At 40.3% G+C, this 20,778-nt stretch overlaps 2 protein-coding genes across 5 annotated transcripts in view; one reads left to right on the top strand and one right to left on the bottom strand.

Moving 5' to 3' along the window:
• The first annotated feature begins 40 nt into the window (after positions 1 to 40).
• mrpl13 (mitochondrial ribosomal protein L13) lies at positions 41 to 8,033 on the top strand. The gene is made up of 7 exons (XM_079693695.1): positions 41 to 190; positions 899 to 1,022; positions 1,359 to 1,452; positions 1,749 to 1,809; positions 3,497 to 3,583; positions 4,415 to 4,536; positions 7,350 to 8,033. Exons 1-7 carry the CDS (start codon positions 164 to 166, stop codon positions 7,372 to 7,374), a joined length of 540 nt encoding a protein of 179 aa, XP_079549821.1. The 5' UTR covers positions 41 to 163; the 3' UTR covers positions 7,375 to 8,033.
• Positions 8,034 to 8,461: 428 nt separating this feature from the next.
• col14a1a (collagen, type XIV, alpha 1a) overlaps positions 8,462 to 20,778 on the bottom strand; it is a 125,267-nt gene continuing 112,950 nt past the window's right edge. For 3 of the 4 annotated variants that reach the window (XM_079693687.1, XM_079693688.1, XM_079693690.1), the window contains 6 exons: positions 18,613 to 18,648; positions 17,645 to 17,711; positions 17,247 to 17,438; positions 14,548 to 14,625; positions 13,382 to 13,537; positions 8,462 to 9,414 (listed from right to left, as the gene is read on the bottom strand). In XM_079693687.1, the coding sequence (XP_079549813.1) occupies positions 9,170 to 9,414; positions 13,382 to 13,537; positions 14,548 to 14,625; positions 17,247 to 17,438; positions 17,645 to 17,711; positions 18,613 to 18,648 (774 nt within the window). In that variant the 3' untranslated portion in view covers positions 8,462 to 9,169. Of the gene's footprint in view, positions 10,534 to 13,381; positions 13,538 to 14,547; positions 14,626 to 17,246; positions 17,439 to 17,644; positions 17,712 to 18,612; positions 18,649 to 20,778 lie in introns of all 4 variants that reach the window. The other variant, XM_079693689.1, reaches the window with a different exon arrangement.

Here is a 20,778-nt window from a genome sequence, read left to right as displayed (position 1 = left end):
CAATATAAATAGGCGTAGTCATGAAATGATGGTTCATATTGCTTCACGAGTTGAACGAGTAGAACCTGTCTCACATTCTGTTTCAACCGAGATAAATTAGTTGACGCACCCCTGTTCACGCTGAGGGTCAAATTTTTGAGGATATGCTGCACGTTTAATCGAAATGTCAAGTTTTTCGAGATCTGCCCAGGTAACCGTACACGATCTTACCTTGTCTCACAGTTTGTTCGTTTAGGTCAATGTTAGGCTGATAGCTAACGTATGTTGCTAACTAGCTAGCCGGTATGTGTGATTTCATTTTTTGTGTGGATGTTTTTAAATAATAGTAAAACTTGCGGACTGCCCTCAGCAGTTAGATAAAAACACAAACGTTGAATTACGTTCTATCCTAACGTTAGTGTTTGCATAAACATGTATAGACAATGTTTTCTCTGGTTCTGCCCTTGTTGTTTTTCACATTACGTATACATCATCGTCCTTTGGTTACTTATCAGATCTTTCTTTGAGCCTTCAAGTTATACTAACGTTGGTGATTAAATGAAATAAATAAAGTAAATACACTTTCATAACAAACCATTTCAGACTTGATTGATACACACACACACACACACACACACACACACACACACACACACACACACACACACACACACACACACACACACACACACACACACACACACACACACACACACACACACACACACACACACACACACACACACACTTAATCAACGTTATCCATGACAGTGGGCTAGCATGCACAGTACCAGGGCCTTGAAGTTAAAGAAATTGAATTCAGCCATCATTCTTTTTGATTGTATATCCCCTATGGCTTTCACAGTTCCTCTCACTTATTTAACAATAATTGAATTATTTGTTCATGTTTTTCTGTCAGCAATGGGCCACCTTTGCTCGTTCCTGGTTCCTGATCGATGCCAGGATGCAGCCTCCTGGGAAGATAGCGACCATGTGTGCTATCAGATTACAGGGGAAACACAAGCCTATCTACCATGCATTGAGTGAGTAGGAGTCCATCTGTAAAACACACACATATACAGTCAAGAGTGAGTAACTGTATGAACTTAATATTACCCTAAGGCTTTGTACAAACTACTGCACGTTCAACATGTCTCCAAATCATTTATTTCATGTTTCTGTATGAAACGGCCACACGATGGCAGTAGAGGACAAATGTCTTGTTCCTTATTACTTATATTTAATCAAGGGACATTTTCAGATGACTTTTTCTTGGTCTAAAAAAAATTATCATTATAATTTCTGTTTAAACTATTGTCAAATGTGTATTTTTATATTTTTCAACATAAAGATAACCCTGGAATAAAACTCTTTTGTAGGTGACTGTGGTGACCATATTGTAGTAATGAACACCAAACAAATAGCTTTCTCTGGGAACAAGTGGGAGCAGAAAGTCTACTCATCACATTCAGGGTAAGTGCATACTAGCTCATATGATATTTCACTTTTCCCGTCTCTTTATCTTATGTGTTTACAATTTTGCTTTGTTCTTCAATGCCTATAAACCAGCATTTCTCAGTCTTAGTAGTCTATTGTTCACCGTCACTATGAAACATGTCCTTCAAGATTAAAAAAATAGATTTATCTTTAATATATTCATCAATCTATACATATCTCAAGGCTGTAGCCAGGAAAGATTGAGAAAAAAAGCTCAAAGGTTTTATATGATCCAGTACAAGGACTGACTGAGTTTGTCTTTCTCTCTAAAGGTATCCGGGTGGATTCAAACAGCTCACAGCGGCCCAGCTGCACCACAAAGACCCAAAAGCTGTAAGAGTCTTCAGTCAATATTCTTCTTTTTTATTGTTATTTCAAGATAATTCTTAAATTGCAGATATATTTTGGTGCCCCCATTCTTAAACCATAATGTTTCTTATAAACTGTATAATTGAACCGTAGACCCCTTTATATCAGTCTGTGAATTCCCCCACATGGAGATTAGTGTCATGTCTTTGTCTGCCACATGCTGTGAAGAGGCAGGCGTTTGGTGGGGTGACATTTATCCCTTCCCTCATATGGGCTGTTTGTGAATATTAATGTGAGATGCAGTGAACTGGGATTACACAGCGGTGGGTTTAAAGCGGTGGTGGTGGGTGCTTTCTCAAACTCAGTACAAGAGTGTCAGTTCAAGGGTAACTCCTGGGGTTTGAGTTGTGTTGCATATTCATGGTTTCACAGTTACAGTGATTATTACATTCAGACCTGAATGTGACCTTCATTCTGTGCTTAACGAACCACCGGTAAACGCAACTGTGCTCCAAAACATAGATAGAAAGATAAATGTTACCTAAAGGATGACTCTGACAATAAAGTTTATTTTATTATCAACAAATCCAATGAAAAGATCCAAACTACCAATAGATGTATCCACTAAGGAGTATTTCTTGTGTAGCCAAAGCCTCATAATAGCTTATTTTTACGTGCCATAGTTCTCTTAAAACTATATGTTGTATTCTATTATATCCTGTTCCTGCATAATAATAAACATGGACACTGTAGATTTCGTTTGTTTAAATTGATCCCACATACACCGTATGCTGTAAATACTCACAAGAACAACACGTTTATTAAATCCACACGAGAGAATAGTCCCACACAGATTGCCTTTTTTATATAATAAATATACATATTTGTGACCTGTTTTTAAAGATGTACACCCATGATGGCACTGATAGTCTCGGGGTTTTGTGCCACAGATAGGATCCGTAACTCGGTTATAAATGCCAGTTTTATGAACACATTGTTGGTTTTGGTGTTTGATTTGTTAACAAGGCTAATGTCATTTAAACTGGATTAATGTTTCTAAAGTGTTGTTTTTAATATTGTAATTGACATCCCATCGCGGGCTCTGGTTTGCACACTTTTTAAAATGTTAATTCATTCAGACTAATCAGAAGAATAAAAGGGTTTGATGACTTAGTTGGTGCCACACTATATCAACAGGGCTGAATGAAAGCCATAAACAAAGGGTTTGCAGATCATTTTGTACGGCTAATTAAAATACTGTGAAATTGCTCGTGTCAACACTAAACCAAATTGAATGACCTCTACTGGTTTCAATCTGTAGTTTAGGAAAACCATGAGTCATTTACTCTGCAGTCGGCTCACTTGTTGCAGCTTGTGGTCCAGCCAGCGACCACAGGAGTGTGTCCGGATGGTGGTTTAGTTAGAATGAGCTTTGGCACGTGAAGAGGAGAAATAGAGTTGGACGGATGAAGGATTTGTCAGCACAGCTCACTATCCAACATCTCTCTAGAACGTTTTTGTCCAACGTCTCAGTCCAGTTACTCTCCAAGACGAATTTACATTTGGGCATCCTGCCTCACACTGAGAAACATTAGTTTTGGAAGGAAATCTGGGAAAACCAAATGTAAGGCTGCCATAGATGCATAGTTTAAAGAAGGGAAACCGTAAACTGATTGTATGTTAACTTTTTCACTATCTTTCCTTTTACCAGATTGTGAAGTTATCGGTTTACGGCATGCTGCCAAGGAATCTGCACCGTCGCACCATGATGCAGAGACTACACATCTTTCCTGACGACGTGAGTACAGCTTCTCCAAATCTCTCCAACTGATGAGTCTTCAGAACGTAACCTCACGCCTCAATCAGCCAGACTGTCAGAAAGGGAGGGGGCCCTACTGTCATTCTGTAGGAACTGACACAAAAGAATGAATCCTTTTTTAATCCAGGTCATCTTTATATATAATATAAATGAACTTTAAAATGAATACTTAACAATAATTGTTTTCCTAGGTTAAAGACAGTATTATTGATTTTCTAGAACTACATTGTCTCAGCTTTACTGTTTTATTTGGCTCCTAAAGCTGTCACTAAGATTATTTCCATTAGCAGCAGGAAGCTGTTTTCAGTTTCCTCCAAAATGTCTGCCTTTTGAAATGAATTGAAACAAAGAAGTACTTGACTGTCTGTTAATTGACCTGGACAGCCTGCCCAAATATGAAATGGATGCAATGTTTATCCATGCTGCCAGAGAACATCATTAACTCCAGGCGTTGGAAGAACATCTGATTGATTGTTGAATTGTAATGTAATACACGAGGTGTTTGTTGAAGGAAGTCAGATACCTGTCATTTTATTTTGGTCCTGACTTAATATCCAACGTCAAAGTGGATGTTGTGCAGTGTGCGTCCCTAATGACGAGCAGATGGGCTTCCTGAGCCTTCGTGAATATCTGCCGTCTCATATAGAAGAAGACTGTGTGGCTTCAAGTATTTTGGAAACAAAAAAAGGTTACCTTCTTGTCAGCCTCTTTCAACTATTTGTCTTATTTCCTTCTTTCATCCATCTTGAGTTTCTTATCCTGCCCACATTTCATTTTTAACGTCCTCCTCTTTCGTGCGCCCCTCACCAGGAGCTGCCAGACGACATCCTGGCCAACCTGACGGAGGAGCTGCCGCAGCCCAGAGAGATCCCCAAGCAGCTCAGCGAGTTCACGCAGGAGGAGATCGACGCCTTCCCCCGGCTGTGGACCCCGTACGTACAGACGGTTCTCAAACACTGACGCCAGCTTAGATGCTGACACGACATACAGTATAAGCGGTAAAACCGAAACGAGGAGATTGTATTTACTGTGTTACACACAGAAACCTTCAAAGGACATTCAACAGTGTCCCCAATCCTTTTTAAAGACATTTTGGTGTCTGAAATGTTAAACATTCCTACAAGGATCTAATTCATTCTTTCTAACTCTATATACGAGTAACAAAAGTCAAACAAAAACTGAATTGATTGAACTTTAAAAAAAATCTTAACATTGATGGCGATTCTAATCTTTAACTTCTTCCTTTATATGGTTTTTATTTGCTTTATAACTTTTTCTCCTTAAACAAAAATGATTTACAAATCCATTCATTTCTTTTGTGCTGATGAGACAGCCAGTAGGAGGCGATGTTGCTCTGGTGTCACATTGTTTTGTTTTTGTGTAAACCACCCTGCCTTAGTGTACAGTAGTTGTCATAAAGTATTTGTTTAATAATTTAGAATATTTAATTTAGTCATGCTGTCGAAAATAAACGAATAACGTTTTTAGAGACTCAAATTCAAAATAAATGCAGGTTGTTAAAACTGAGTGCAGATGGTGACGGCACCAGCAGTAGGTGGTGTGTCACTGACCATTACCCAGCTCAGCACAGTCTTTATGTCAATGAGTTAAGGGAGATGAAAATACGCCTATTCTCTGCTCAGACCTTCAGCAGTGAGCGATGCCAGAGCTTCTGCATGTTTTACTTCTACGTTCTATGTTTAGATCCAATTAGAACACTTGCAGACCCACTTTTTGACCAGATGGATGCAGTCTGAATGATTATCAGCCTGCAGAGAGCTGTCAGTGTGGACAGGATGCACAGAGGAGAGACTTTGTTTTTAAATAATAACAATGCAACACAACCGGCCTCTGTAGATTTGTCAGCAGATGTATTGTTTTACAGACTTTGTATCTTATATATGTCTGTTTTCTCCCGGCCTATTGTAGTGGCAAACATCTGAACATAAAAGTTAAAATGTCAGCACATGTGAGGAACGTCAGCTGTTTTTACCACTTCCTGTGTGACCTCTGCAGGGTGTGAGGGAGCGCCTGGTATTTGGTGTAATCATATTCATAGCTTTTTGAGTAGAGTGTGTTCTGGCTGGAGATTAGGCTGACACTGTGACCCGTGGTTTGCTGATAGTGTCGTCGTGTTGCTTTGGCTTCACCCACAGTGAACATCTCTCCGACAGGTTAACGGAGAGCTCTCACTCTGACGCCTGCCGTGCACTCCTAGCTCTTTATCTCAGTCAGGGTGAGTCCTCCTCACCCACAGAGGGGGAGGTTCAACACCCAAGTCCTCTGGTTGTCTTTAGTTGAACTGCTTAGAGATTGTATAAGCTAGTAAGCTCGTATACAAAGTGTAAAAAAGAAAGGCTTTTATATCGTAGCTAAACCTTTTGCTTCACAGCAGTCTAATATATAGTAACACCAACTTCACTGCAGTCGATACTGAGTCTCCAGGATGTTTGTTTCTATTTCACACAGTAACTACCCCGTTAACAACACGCTCATCCAACTTTTATGCGTTTCATTATGTTGTCCATAATGTGATGTACATACCATTCGCGTAGTTGTTTTTGCATGAAATGATTTCCACAAGGACAGGATGACTCCCAGGATATTAGGACTGCATTATGTGTCAACTCATTGGAGATTCAGTTTACCCACATTTTTAATAACACAATTGTATCATCCCGAAACATATCCAGCCATGCAGATCGGTTTTTTTTTGGTGGAAAACTTTACACCTCTGCCTTCATCTTATAAATGTAGGGATTTTTATGATACTAGTAATAAATGACAAAGGTATAAAAGCAACACGATGTTCAGGAAACGATGTCCCATAACCTTTTTTAGTGTAGAAATAGTCTCATTTAAATGAGACAGCATGTTTTGGAGATTATCCAGAGTAAAAGAGACTGGGGGACATTATTTCACAAAAGAATCTGCTGTTTAATGAGATACTTGTTTTGCCTTCACTGTACTGAGGGGGCTATAGAGTCAATATAATGTGTTATAGGGGCTGAACCTTTAACCATTGAACCCAAAACGTTTTCATTCAGTTACTGTCCTCTCTCTGTGTGTTGGGGTGTGTGTTCTATACAGAACGTCTGAATCACATTCGGCTGTCAGTGTGCGGTGATAAATGAGCCACTTCTTATTGTTTACTGGTCCAATCTCCTCAGCCAATCAGAGCTTGTGTTCAGGCCTGTCGCCGCGTGGTAGCCAAGGTCAAGCAAATCCTGGTTTATTTAAGGGATGGGCCGTAGCTTAGTTAAAATTCACTCACATTCCGTCTTATTCATTTCACTGATCAAATATGTGTGTGTCAGTGAAGGGGGGGGGGAGTGAGGTGATCAAGGGCAATTCAATCGTTACCCTTTATTAAACACAGTTAATATTCTCTCTGAAAAACCTTGGAGCAGAATAAATAGATTTTCACACACACACACGAGATTCAGAACACCAACAGCATAAACACAGTGGTGTAGTTGATAACGTTTTTGTCTCGTTTGTATCAAAACTAATACAGCATGCCCTGATAATATCTGTCTGCTGCAGTCGCTGCTCAAAATTAAAGGGAGAAAAACACAAAAAGAGGTTTCTGTGTCTGGGCTCATTTTGAAATAAAAAAATACTGATAAGATCTGCATGATTTCTCATGTGTCACTTTCTCTCCATGTTTTTCCTTGTAATCAGTTATTTTCCCAGACTTGTATGCCTCTCCATACTAATGTGTTGTCTTCTGTTCTCTCCACAGACCTGAATACTACAAGATGAAATGAGATCCAGGGTGCCCGACGTGACCAAAGCTGAAGAGACTTCAGTTTCACATTAACTCAACCCTGAAAGCAAAAGCATTCTCGATTACATTTCTCGTTATGATGCTTAAAAAAAGGCATTTTTAATAGGATTTGCTCTGAGATGTTCTCTGTTCTAAAACACAAAACTGCTTTTTTCTGTTTGGATTACATGTGGGGGAGTCCAGGAAACAGCACTGGCAATAAGACTTGACTTCAACAACACACAAGTGTTAACCACGATGCCAGAGACTCTGTGCTCCTCGATACACAACAATACCCCCCACTGTCAGTCGTATTCCCTCCACAACCGACCTGAATCATCAGGAAGCGTCCCCGTGCAGCTCAGCTTTGATCAGAGAAAATAAGATTCTGTGGGGTTTGCTCTGATTACGCAACCATGAACTGATCAGATCTGGCTAAAAAAATATGACATCTGTTGTCCCGCCTTTTGGAGCTTTGTGGGTTCACCGGGAAACCAATGAATATGTTAATTAACATCATTCAGGCCATCAGTGTGGTTTCAGGTGAATATCTTTACTGCAGTCAGAAAATCCAGAGCCCCTTGTCTTGTCAGTGTGTTGTGAAAGTTAGCAAGTTGTAAGATAATGTAATAAACAATTGAATAAACCTGTTCTTTTGAAGTTGTTGTAACATCTATTTAAAAGTGAAATAACCTGAAACACCTTTCATAGTTTCATTACAGATTTATTGGATATAAAATAAATAAGTTCATGTTGTATTCAGGGGCGTGGTGACGAGACACATTCTCTTTGACGCTGTTCAGGTTGCACAGTTCAAATGTAAAACAGCAGGTCCGCTACAGCTCTTTAGTTAGAGGGGGGGGGTGGGGGTTCAGGCCTCATTGGTTCCACCGAGGCAGCGGACTGTTTTAAGTAATAACTGGATCCAGGTCTCATGCCAGCAGGAGGTCAGAGGTCACCCAGTGAGCAAAAAGGGCATTGCATAAGAACAATAAACAGATTAAACTGGGGCGGCAACACAAGACACAGATTCCTCTTCTGAATTTACCACAAGTATAACAATAAGATCCCAAAACAGACCGTCCATCTTTAAGAAGGAAATGTGGTGGTAGCCATATATTCTGGGATTACAGATAACTTGAAAAAGTTAAACATTTATTTGTGTTCCACAGTGCGAGTGATACTAAATGTCACAAATGATGCTTCTACCAGCATTTCATGGGATTAACTCCAATAATGGATGGTACAAAGAAGCATTTCAATATTCCTCAACGCGTTGAAATAAAGACAGAATGGAATCTGGAAATCGTGATTCATCCTTATAAAAAGCAGCCTGTACAACTTTTGCCATCTCAGCGTCCTCCATTTGAGTTGTAAAATAATCTAGCTAGTTACAGACAACCAAAACAAGAAGCACATGTCCAGTTACTCTCGATGTTTGGCTCACAGGGGACATGCAGCGTCACACAAAAAGAAGAAGGGTTTAGTCCTGAAATCAGCTGAGAGACAACAGGTCTTACCTTTTACATTACCACGGGACGATGCTTACATAGATCAGGCACTTTTCGGACCCCCCTTTTACAGAGATATGGTACAAGAGTCTACAGAGCTATTTACATTGTTTCACCAGGGGGAGCAAACCACTGGATGGGAGGGGGAGGGGGGTTCTCACCACAGTTTTAGACGTTGGACGGTGTGTGTGCATGTAAGTGTTTGATTTGTTTTGCTGTGTGTGTTGTTGGGGGCTCAAGCACTTCAGGTGATTCCGCCCTTCCTCTTAAAATCCTTCTCCTCACTCACGCAGCGACGTTGCGCGCAAACCTCCTGGCGACGCCCGGTGACCGCACCTCCGTGTCCTCGGAGTGGGATGGGCTCGAGCGGTAACCACGTTGTTGTGAGGGCTGTTGGGGGTAGTACTGAGGGGGGTAACCACGGTAATAGGGGTCCTGCTCTTCCTCCTCGTCTTCCTCTCCTTGGTCGTCGTTGTAAGCCACTGCAGCTGGGTTGTAAGGCTGGTAGCCGCCGTTAGGCAGGGGTTGGACTGGGATGGTGGGAATATTTGTCAGTTAGCTTTTCTGAACTCCGCTAACATAAAACCACCACCACAGGGAACATGGAGCAAAGTTAAGGCTGACTTTGAGACCACAACCATTTTAAATGCCACAACCATCATCACTTAAAGCAATAAGAAGGTAGCGTGCTATTAAAGGTTATAAAACAGAGTTGCACAGGCAGATTTGGAATCCGCAATAGTCCAAAAGTTTTGGTTAATGAGGAAGTTGGTTAAAGAAATGTAAGATAAGTCTGACTTTACCCCGGATTCGTCAGATGTGAACATTAATCCAGAAGGATCACATCTGGGTCACATTAGAGGTAAATGTTTTGCCCAGTTTACAGTACAAGAGATGTTCGGATAAGAGGGGGACTTCAGTAATGAATGCAGCCAATCAGCATCAAAGCTATTCATCACTATTTAGCTGAACCAGCAGGCTTCAAAAGAGGAGATGAGCTTTCAAGAGCTTTGAGTTTAAAGAGGAGGCTGTTGCAGCAAACCATTGTGTGCAGCAGCGTTTGTTGACAGATGGCACAGGGATCATCGCCGCAGCGTTATTCTGGGGTTTTGTCTGGTCTTGTGGGAAGGTAAAAGAATCCCTTTCTTTCTCACAGACTGTTAGATGATGAAGCAGCCGGATTAACCATCCAATTTTATCAATAAAGTTAACTGACAGGAGAAATGAATCCAGTTTCTGTATATAGGGGGAATCATAAAGCATTGTTTGCATAAAGACTGAAAATCTGGTGAATTGAAGGATTTTAAACACCTATACAGGACCAAAATGAGGACAGGAAGTTGACTAACAATCAACTCTCTAACTTTAAATGGGTTCAGGCTTTGTTGCCGTTTTACAGGAATAACTGCAAAAACAAAGTGTTGGTTTCAAAGTTATTTGGTCTCTGAAAAAGAAACCCACTGCTGCAGGGACTCGAGTTTAAACACTGGGGTCACGAGTCGTAATTATCCACTAATATGGTGGCCTTGTAGGAGTAACTTATCCATTTCCTCAGTTTTTAGTGTTTTGTACAGGGCGTGGAGGGAGGTGAGGAGAGGAGGGCGGTTGAAGAAATGTTCCTCAGTAATCATTCCCATAGTCCTGTTGAGCTTCAGGCAGAAAGAGGAAGAGACAGAGGGAGGGGGGGACACAGGGAGGAGATGTTACACCTCACATCAGGAGGAAAACCCAAACACACCAAAGACAGAACGGCCCCCACTGAAAAATGAGGGTTGGATTTCTGCTTCTCTCTTCAGAGGAAGAAATGCACACACCCTGAGGATTACAAAACATTTCTCCCATTGAAATATTAAGATATTCAAATAAAATGTTTGGGAGGAGGAAAACAAATGTCAGATCTTTAATCCACTTTCTGTTCACAAGAAAGTATAAATAAAGATGTCCAACATAGAAATCGGTAGTAACGACAAAGGTGTTCAGAGTTAACCCAGAAATAACATGCTCTGTGAGGGAAAAATAAATACAATGATATAATAAATAATAAAATGTTCTGCCGTTTCATAATTACAGTGATTTACCACATAATACTTGATATGTGTTGAAAGACTGCATACTCATTTGAAAGTGACTATAACATGTGCAGATAACATTACAATGTAAGTGAATTATATTTTGAGAAATATAACCTATGACATAATTATGAAAGTATTCAACAGTTCCTATTTTTGTCTATAGCGGCACATTTTTGGTCCATACCTCTTATTCATCTGTATAGTTAACTATGATATTTAAATCATTAATGTTACTTCAACATCTTTTATGACACATGTTTATGGCATATTATACAATGATGCTTGTAGACCTCATATCTATCGAGAAATATTTGTCAACTGAAATATTTCTTTGATAGTCACAATGACAAAGCCAAATATAAAGTCAAACGCAGCTGAAATGATATTGTATTCTCCTCGTATTGTGGTTAGGGAGGCAGCAGCTAGTCCTTGCTTGGTTGAGATTAACAGGCGAGACTCTCCTAAATCGTAAAACAAAAAATAAACATTTGACTGGAATACATTTATATAAAATATATCTGGTTGATGGAGGAAGTGATGTCTCAGTCATCTGCTACTTTCAGCAGATGATGTTTCCTTAACATGACTAGTCAGAAGCTGTTAGAACTGTGTTATTCTGGCCTAAGACAATACATCCATAAAGTTCCTATTCACTATGAATGTAGTGGCTAACAACATGTTTTACGACATCTCAATATAGACAAATAGCTTTGGTCAGTGACACAGTTCACTTCTTAATCCATCAGCGTGGACATGAATGTGTAAACTTCACAGTGGAACAACTATAAAGGCCAGATCACTCTCCAATTCTCTGAGAGCTTTATGAGAACAATAACTATCACACAGCCCGCTGCCACTACTGAAACAGTATTTTAGTCTTGTAAACATGTAAAATATGGTTTATAAGATGGAAAGACTGGGCAGGGTTAGACTGTGTCAGCTGTTACTGTTGATAAACGAGCAAATATACAATATATATACACTGAACAAAAATATAAACGCAACACTTTTGTTTTTGCTCCCATTTTTCATGAGATGAACTCAAAGATCTAAAACATTTTATACATACACAAAATAACCATTTCTCTCCAATATTGTTCACAAATCTGAAAAAATCTGTGAAAGTGAGCACTCCTCCTTTGCCAAGATAATCCATCCCACTTCACAGGTGTGGCATATCAAGATGCTGATTAGACAGCATGATTATTGCACAGGTGTGCCTTAGGCTGGCCACAATAGAAGGCCACTCTGAAACATGCATTTTTGCTTCATTGGGGGGGTCTGGGGGGGTCCGAAAACCAGTCAGTATCTGGTGTGAGGGTTAGGGTTAGGGTTAGGGTTAGGGTAATGTTGTGAATCGAGTGGCCTGTGTTCATCGTCCATAACATACGCCTGCCCATACCATAACCCCACCACCACCATGGGCCACTCGATTCACAACATAACCCTAACCCTAACCCTAACCCTAACCCTCACACCAGATACTGACTGGTTTTCGGACCCCCCCCAGACCCCCCCAATAAAGCAAAAATGCACGTTTCAGAGTGGCCTTTTATTGTGGCCAGCCTAAGGCACACCTGTGAAATAATCATGCTGTCTAATCAGCATCTTGATATGCCACACCTGTGAAGTGGGATGGATTATCTTGGCAAAGGAGGAGTGCTCACTTTCACAGATTTTTTCAGATTTGTGAACAATATTGGAGAGAAATTATTATTTTGTGTATATAGAAAATGTTTTAGATCTTTGAGTTCATCTCATGAAAAATGGGAGCAAAAACAAAAGTGTTGCGTTTATATTTTTGTTCAGTGTATATATATATATATATATATATATATATATATATAACAATACAATAAACACTGATGGTTGTCCTCAACAAGTCTTTTCTAAGTTCAGTGAGAGGATAAAGTTAATGCTCAGTTGCAAAAGGACATTAAGGTCTGAATAAAGAGCAGTCTGGATATTTTGTGTTTTACTACTTCTGGTCAAATATGTCAGGCCAAATGTTATTTTAGTTCATTTGAAACAGCCTGACCTAGTGAGTACTGTGTGATTTTGAATATTTGGTTATGTTTATTGTGATAGCCCTTCTGTCTTCCTCATATGCTCTCAACTAAATGATATCTTCACGGTCTACTGTATATTTTCTACTTTTGAATGCTGCTTTAATTCTATTTTGAGATGTTTAAATTCTAGTATTGTTTATTTCTACTCTTTAATTTCTACTTATTGTTTTGTTGTTTTTTATGCTGCTGCAACGCAAAAAATATAAAATATCCCAATTTGGGATTAATAAAGTACCTCTTATCTTATGTTATAGTAGTTTTATAAACTATTTATTAGATGAATAATATGGTTAAATAAGGGGTTTCTTTAAACTAAAGTGTCCCCAGTGTTTAAATAGCAGCTGAATGATGCTTACCTCCGACGTTGTACCCGATGCAGGAGTTCTGGTCGCAGTACCCCGGGGGGCCGGCTGGTCCCGTTGAACCAGGGTTACCCTGCCTCCCCGACGTCCCTGGGTTGCCGGGCCGACCAGAGGGGCCCTGGCTGCCTGTCCGTCCTTCACCTGGCAGGCCTGAGGATGGAGGAAATGTTTGTGTCAAAGATGGGGGACATCATTAAGTTAGTCACTGATAAAAATTCAGTGAAATCACTCCACCCGTGTGAGAGTGGATAAAGAGGAGTTGGTGAGGAAAATAAAGGAAAATGGCAACATCCTGTCACCTCGTCAATCTCTCCTAAATCCCTCTTTCTGCTGCCGTGACGACATGGCAGAAAATACATGATTTTCATTTACGGATGAGAAGATGAGAGTGTGTGTCTGGAGGGCAGGAGCAGGAAAGCACAGTTCTTAGCTGAAATGTAGCCAGAGGCTTCTGTTTTCTGTTTACACAGGAGAAAAGCGCTCCGTCAGGACTCACTTCAGCAGTCAGACCAAATATGAAATCAATATTTGAAGGGAGTTTCATTTGCCAAGAGCTAAAATAATCATCCCACAAATATTCCGGGAAAAGCACAGGGAATAAAGAGGGAATGCTCTGCCGGTACCTTTTCTCATAAAAGTTTTCCGTTTCATATATTTAAGTTTTCGGATCAGTTATCTGTTCATTGAAAAGTTCCCGGGGAGTTTGGTAAGCTGGTTCTGTGGGTATTGATTGCAAAACAGTAAAATCCCTTCACTGACATGTTTCCACAAACCTGTTCTCCACACAGCGCACAGGGAAATCAATATGGCAAATTATATTCACGGTCCAAGACTTCGATTTGCTTTTCTCCGACAGGGATTTAAAAAGAGTAAAGCAGAACGCAAACACATTTAGTATCCATGCTATCATATTGTATATGTATTTGAAACATGTGTGGTTTTGTTTAGAGGCCACACAATAAAAACATTGCAGGTATGGAAGCTCAAGCCAGGTCGCAGCTGGAAAACAAATGTTCAGGAACAGAATCATGTTAATTTGACATATTTTGAAGCAGCTGCTTCCAAGTGTTACATGAGCACAGAGACTAGAGGAAGTGGATTCAGTAGGTTCATGTTATCAGGCACACTCAGATCTGTGTATACATGTGGCAGTTTCTTACCTGGAAGTCCGGTTTGTCCCCGAGGACCCTGACTCCCAACCCCTGGATTCCCCCTCTCTCCCTTCTCTCCCGCCAGACCTGGAAACACACACAGTTCAGAGATCCACGTTAGACTCAACACCACATCTCCTTTTTGCTATTTCTCTTAGCAAATACGGCTCCATGATGTTTTTTTAAGGGAGTGAGTACAATTTTGAGTTACTTGTACTTTATGATACTGTACATTATTACATCAGCATATTTAAGAGGAAAATTATGTTAGCAGTGTTTGTTATCAATACCAGTTTTTCTCGTTATTTATATATTTTAGAACAATAAACAGTTTGGGTATCTATTATAAGACTCTACATCAGAATAAGTACTTTGACTTTGGATACTTTAAGTACATCTTAATGCATTCTTCACGCTTATTAGTATACATTTTACACTGTTTTGTTGGTACAGAGTATCTATTCCTCCACTTCTTTCTATCCCAAAATTGGGATTACATTGCAAAGATTTGGAGTGGATTGGCATGATAAATCATGGTTGAAATTTCAGTCTAATAAAATGAATAATGAACCAGACTTGGCTCTGCGCTGCTGTCCCGCGCTGCAGCTGTTTGAATGACCTAATGGAGACACTCTCATATCGGAGAACCACAGAGATCTGTGATCTGCACATTTTCTGTCCCGCTGTTTTATGACTGCTGTAATCAATTGCATCGGTAAAGAGGAAGTGAGCATAGTGAGGCATTTAACATTACCGCAAACACAGACATCTTGTGATATTCTCTTCACAACGGCCATTAACTGAACCAAAGCCACTCTTTATTCAGCATATTATTGTATGCATACTATAAATGGTTTTCATTTGTTGAGCCTGAGCACCACTGATTCTGGTATCAGTTCTACATGGACCATCTGAATTAATAATAACACGTCTTATTTTACTAAGCCTGCCATATATCTTTTAAAATCGATGCCCTACTCTGGTTTCAGTTCAGCCTATACAACTAGAATGTGTGTGTGTGTGTGTGTGTGTGTGTGTGTGTGTGTGTGTGTGTGTGTGTGTGTGTGTGTGTGTGTGTGTGTGTGTGTGTGTGTGTGTGTGTGTGTGTGTGTGTGTGTGTGTGTGTGTGTGTGTGTGTGTGTGTGTGTGTGTGTGTGTGTGTGTGTGTGTGTGTGTGTGTGTGTGTGTTATTGTAGAGAATCAAAGGGCTGAACCACTGGATAGGACTTAGCCATGCTGGATATTTCCTGACGGCCGTTCTCAGCTCTCCGGCCCCTGCGTGTGTGCAGACTCCTTCAGTATGTGGTTCTTCAGTATGTGGTTCTTCAGTATGTGGTTCTTCAGTATGTGGTTCTTCAGTCTGGGTTGCGTGTTTTTAGGGATTAGGACGGAGCCTCATAAAGACCGTTTCTCCACTAAGGGCTCGTGGCAGGGGAATGACCTCATGGAACTTGGAGTAACTGTCTGCTGGCCTGGACTGAACCTCGGCGGCTCTGACCCTGAGTCAGAGACTGGGCAGGTTGAAGCTGTTCCAAGGTTTCTTGGTTTTTTTTCACAATAAAAATGCATCACATTACAACTAGTGTGTTTCATTGTTTCCCGACCATTCACAGCTCTCACCAGCTGGATACTCCTGTTTTACATAAACATGTATTACAGCAGCAGAGCTTTAGAGAGTCACGTCAGAATAAAAAACTTAATTCAAATACCTGAATGTCACTCATTCAGAGGACGGACACAGGAAACACAGAGATGGAGGTTCATTTAGCTTTTGCAAAGGACACACTTTTCGGTTGGTTTTGTTACAAAACTAAACAAATGGTTTTGTGCTGAAAGATTTACATCCATGCATATTATTGGAACCATTACGAGGTGTTTTTTTGGTTTTGAAGCACTAGTCGTTTATCATACTTACGTATATTAATATTCTTAATCATAATAAGTGAGGGTTAAGCTTCATACTGCTAAAGCTTTGTATTGGCACATTTCCCATATCTCTTTTGTTATTGGTCCACCCGTTTACAGTAGCATCAGTAAACATGCAACCTGACCTCACTTTTGGCGATTTAGCTAATTTTGCTACACTCCCTGTGGAGCAACAACAATCTATTATACAACTTTACAAGAAGAACTCCCTAAGACCTGTAAACAGACTTATATGAGTTTAAAAAGCAAATTCCCATTTAACTCAACAGGAACAGATTTATTCTTCTAAATGTCGAGCTATGGACGTTGTTACGTGCCTTTTCCCATTGCATGCTCTCATTTCATTTTGTCTAAGCTCCTGAGAAATATAAAATAAAAGAGAAGCCAAAGGCTCCATATAGACGGTATTCTTCTAAATAATACTTCATACTTTTCTATAATGCATATCATAATGGTTGTCATCTTATTTAACATTTACGACTGTTATGAGTTCAGTTCAGACTCACCTGCTCACAGTCGCAGGGGTGGTCTAATAAACATGTTTCTGCACCCTCCCTGATGCTAATGTAAACACTAGCATGCACACAGGAAGTCTAGACACAACCCAAACAATAAAGCACTGAAAACTGATTGTTATCAGTCAGTATATTACTCAGATAAAAACAGATATACGTATGGAAATTGACCGGCATATTTATTTCCGTCCGCCCTCTCGACATGTGTTGTGCATCTAGGAACTAAGTCTGTCTTTGCTCTGAGACACATCTTTAAACATCTCCCACCTCTCTCTCCTGCCCGTCCGTTCTGGCCGCTTCCACCCGGGAAGCCTGGCCTGCCAGATGACCCCTGCTCCCCCTGGGCCCCCGGGAGGCCCCTCCGCCCCGGCTCCCCTGGGGGGCCGGGTACTGTTCGGATTGTCGTGGAAGACTGGACCGGGATCTGGTTCAGTATGGTGTTATAGCGAGACAAGTGGCCTGCAGGAAGTAGAGGAGGAGAAGAGTTTGAAATGACTTAGAATATGTTTTTTTCTTTAACATGGCATTTGTAACACAAATCAAATGGAAGAGAATAGAAGCAAAGGAAAATGTGAAGCCAGTAGGGTTAGAAGAAACATTGTAACCAAGGAAATTGTACTTAATTACATGCTGGGGCTAATGTGTAAATATCCCTGATTACTCACTCTGGATGAGTTGCTCACACACTTGCCGTGCGATGGCCCGCACAGCAGCTTGGGACTGCACATCAGCCTGAAGAACAAACACAGAGCTCTCATTGGCTGATATTAAACAACCACAGTTATCTGATACCACTTTTCTTTTAGAGCGACCACAGGAACATAAACTCGCACAACAGTGGTTTACAAATTAGTGGGTTGGTGTTTTAATAACTGACTCCACCTTTATTCCACACTCTGATGCCCCTTACATGTATACAGTTCATTATGAGTGCACAGTGTTTGTTAAGAACAGAATTAAATAGAAATCAAAATGGTTGAAATTTGCTTTTCTTCCACAGTCTATAAAATAACAAATCAACCATATATTTTTACTTGAGTTGATATCAAGAAGAACTAGTACCTGTGAGATGGATGTAAGGGTAGATTCACAACAAACTCTAATAAACTCAAAATACTAAAGAGATTCTGACCAGCTTTATTCCTAACCCCACAAAAGCAAAGAAGAGAAGATCCTGCCAGAGATATCAATGTTGATTCCAACGTAAATGAACTGCAGTGAGGTACACATGTCCCTAACACTTGATAAAAAAAGGGCAGAAACAGGATTTACAATTTCCATTCTAGTTTTCTCCTAAGCCCTCAACAGTGATAGCCTGGCTACTGCGTCAGCGAAAACACAGACCCCGCTCAGCTGCAAATGAGCTATGAACACTGATTTGATTTGGTTTGCCCGAAATGAGGTTGAGGGGGTGAAACAAATAAATAAAGTGAGTGTTTTTACAAAAGAAAACGAGAAACAGTGAATGTGTAATGGAGGGAAATTTGGTTGTGTCAAAACAACGGTGGGAAGCATTAATAAGTAATAGTGTGAGTTTTACTTCAACAAAATAACAATATTTCCACTTCAAAACAAAGCAGTAAAATGTGATTAGTTCTAAACAGTGGTTGAATTGTGTGAGTGCATGACTTACTCTTTCTCCCTTATCGCCTTTGGTACCAGCAGAACCCTGGAACATAAAAGCAGAGCGGAGAATAAACATTGGACTGGGATGTGTACTCAGAAATAGCAACGCTCATCTCTCCCTCTCCCCACCTCATTACTCTCCCTCTCTTTATGCCTCTTCATCACACACATACACTTTTTTCCCCAAATCTAACAGCTGGTACGACTAAATGCATTACAATTTGTGCCTAGGTTATTTGTGTCCTAAAGACAACACACGCATAAGCTCCAACATGTGTGTGCCCACAAACAGAGAGCAATTCTTTGCCTTGGATGGACTTCCTCTCTGCTACTGCCAACAATGTACAACACACAGATGCATATCTGATCACAACACACACGTACACAGAAAAAACCTTGCCAAGCACATAAAGCCAACAAATGCATATTACAGTGTAACGCACTATTATCCAGTGGCAAATAAAAAGATTTCCTGGCAACAGAACCATGAGCTGATATTATACATTTCAGTCTGATGTTGTTACAGCTTTTGAGTAATAGCTTATGTTTCTTGGGGGAACCGTCCTTGACCACGGACTGACTGGCTGTGTGTTGAGTGTGATGGTAGATAAAGGTTAGAGAAATGCGTGTGCAGGCCTGGCATATTACCAGCTTGTGTATTATCTTGCAGATGATAGAAATCTTATGCCAACATTTGACACAGCCGCTGAATTGGAGTGCAGGACTCCACAATAAAAGCCGTCTGCTGGACCTCCTCTGTGTGTCTTCCTGGACGTATAAATGTCTCCTGTCTTATCAGACTGACATGGGAAAACCAAAATCAAACTGTTTGGGAGCCAAAGAAAATATATTTTGGGAGCCACAGAAAAAAGACAGAAGCCACTCTCACTCAAATCTGATTTCTTGTATAACTTTTCTTAACATTGCCCTGTGCGTGCAGAGTCACTGTTTACTACAGTTTATCTAGAGAGGGAAACATGTTGGACTTTGGTGCTTTTGTTTGTAACTTTTGTTAACATATTGAGGCTTGCTACAGAGTCAAAGAAATCCTCGGATGGTCTAGGCACTGGAAAACACATTCTGAAACAGAGTTTCATCTGATTTCAAACACACTCAAGTGCTATGACACTTTGTTGACTTGTGAGACTAGCTGTAAATACACAGGTGTATGAAACAGTCAATGAATCAGTAGAAAAACAACCAAATGAAGACAAAAAGACAGGAAAATAAGCCACTAATAAAACATGTAATTTCATTTAGATGTTAAGACCTGAGCTCAAGATATTTTAGTGACACTCACAGTTTTGCTTCTTTGAATCTTAAGACTCTTATTTTGCCTTTGCTAGTATAAATCCGTTGTCCTTCAGCAAGTGTCTCAGAGCAGTGGGACAGATGTGCTGCAATACGGGGACATCACTTCCAAATCTTAAGGTCAGTTAACACATGATGAGAAAAATGCTAAAATCTCTCTGCAGGTTTAAATGGCTGCATTTTCCACCAGAACAAAAGCTTGCCTAGGAGGATATTATTCTCTTTCAGCAGACCGCTGGCTGCAGGTTGCAGGGGGCAGAACAGGGACTGAATACACTATTTTAGGTTGAGGTAAAGTTTGAAACTAAAAGTTACATGTGTTTAAGAGACTTTGGCTCAGGATAGCAAGATCTGATTTTAATTCGTGTCACCTTTTGTGTTGGCTGCATGTGCATACATTTAAACAGAGTGTCTGTGTCTCCTCCGTCTCAGAGAGGCAGACGTGATATCTCAGCGCTTTCTTTTTTTTATATGGGTGTGTGTTTGAGTGTGTGAGGGGGGAGGGAGAGTGTCGTCAAGTGATTTATAGCTCTGCTTCTCTGAGCCAAACTTTGCTGCAGGCCTAGAGCTGACCCAAGACTAGATGAGCTGTCACCAACATCACAGTATCATCTGTTCCTGTTAGAATTACACAAAGTTTGGATCCCAACATCTTCTTCTCCGTGCTTGTGTTGTATAACTCGCACAACTTTTTCTTTCTTTTACAAGGCATAACAAACTGACTTACATCACGATTGGAATCAGAGTTGAACCACCACATTTTCTTTTTTGCAAGATGAAATATTACATAAGAATTTAAGAACAGACTTGTGAGGAACACCCACTTGACTGCGTTGTACTAACAGGTGTTTCCAGTCAGGAG

The sequence above is a fragment of the Notothenia rossii genome (genome assembly GCF_949606895.1).
Source record: "Notothenia rossii genome assembly, chromosome: 7".
Taxonomy (NCBI): domain Eukaryota; kingdom Metazoa; phylum Chordata; class Actinopteri; order Perciformes; family Nototheniidae; genus Notothenia; species Notothenia rossii.
The sequence above is the reverse complement of the archived record's forward strand: the minus strand, read 5'-3'. Positions and strand labels throughout refer to the sequence as shown.

Coding starts and splice junctions, on each gene's coding strand:
- mrpl13 (XM_079693695.1), top strand. CDS start 164: ATGTCAAGTTTTTCGAGATCTGCCCAG. Junction 1,023..1,358: donor GCCTATCTACCATGCATTGA/GTGAGTAGGAGT, acceptor ACTCTTTTGTAG/GTGACTGTGGTGACCATATT. Junction 1,810..3,496: donor ACCACAAAGACCCAAAAGCT/GTAAGAGTCTTC, acceptor TCCTTTTACCAG/ATTGTGAAGTTATCGGTTTA.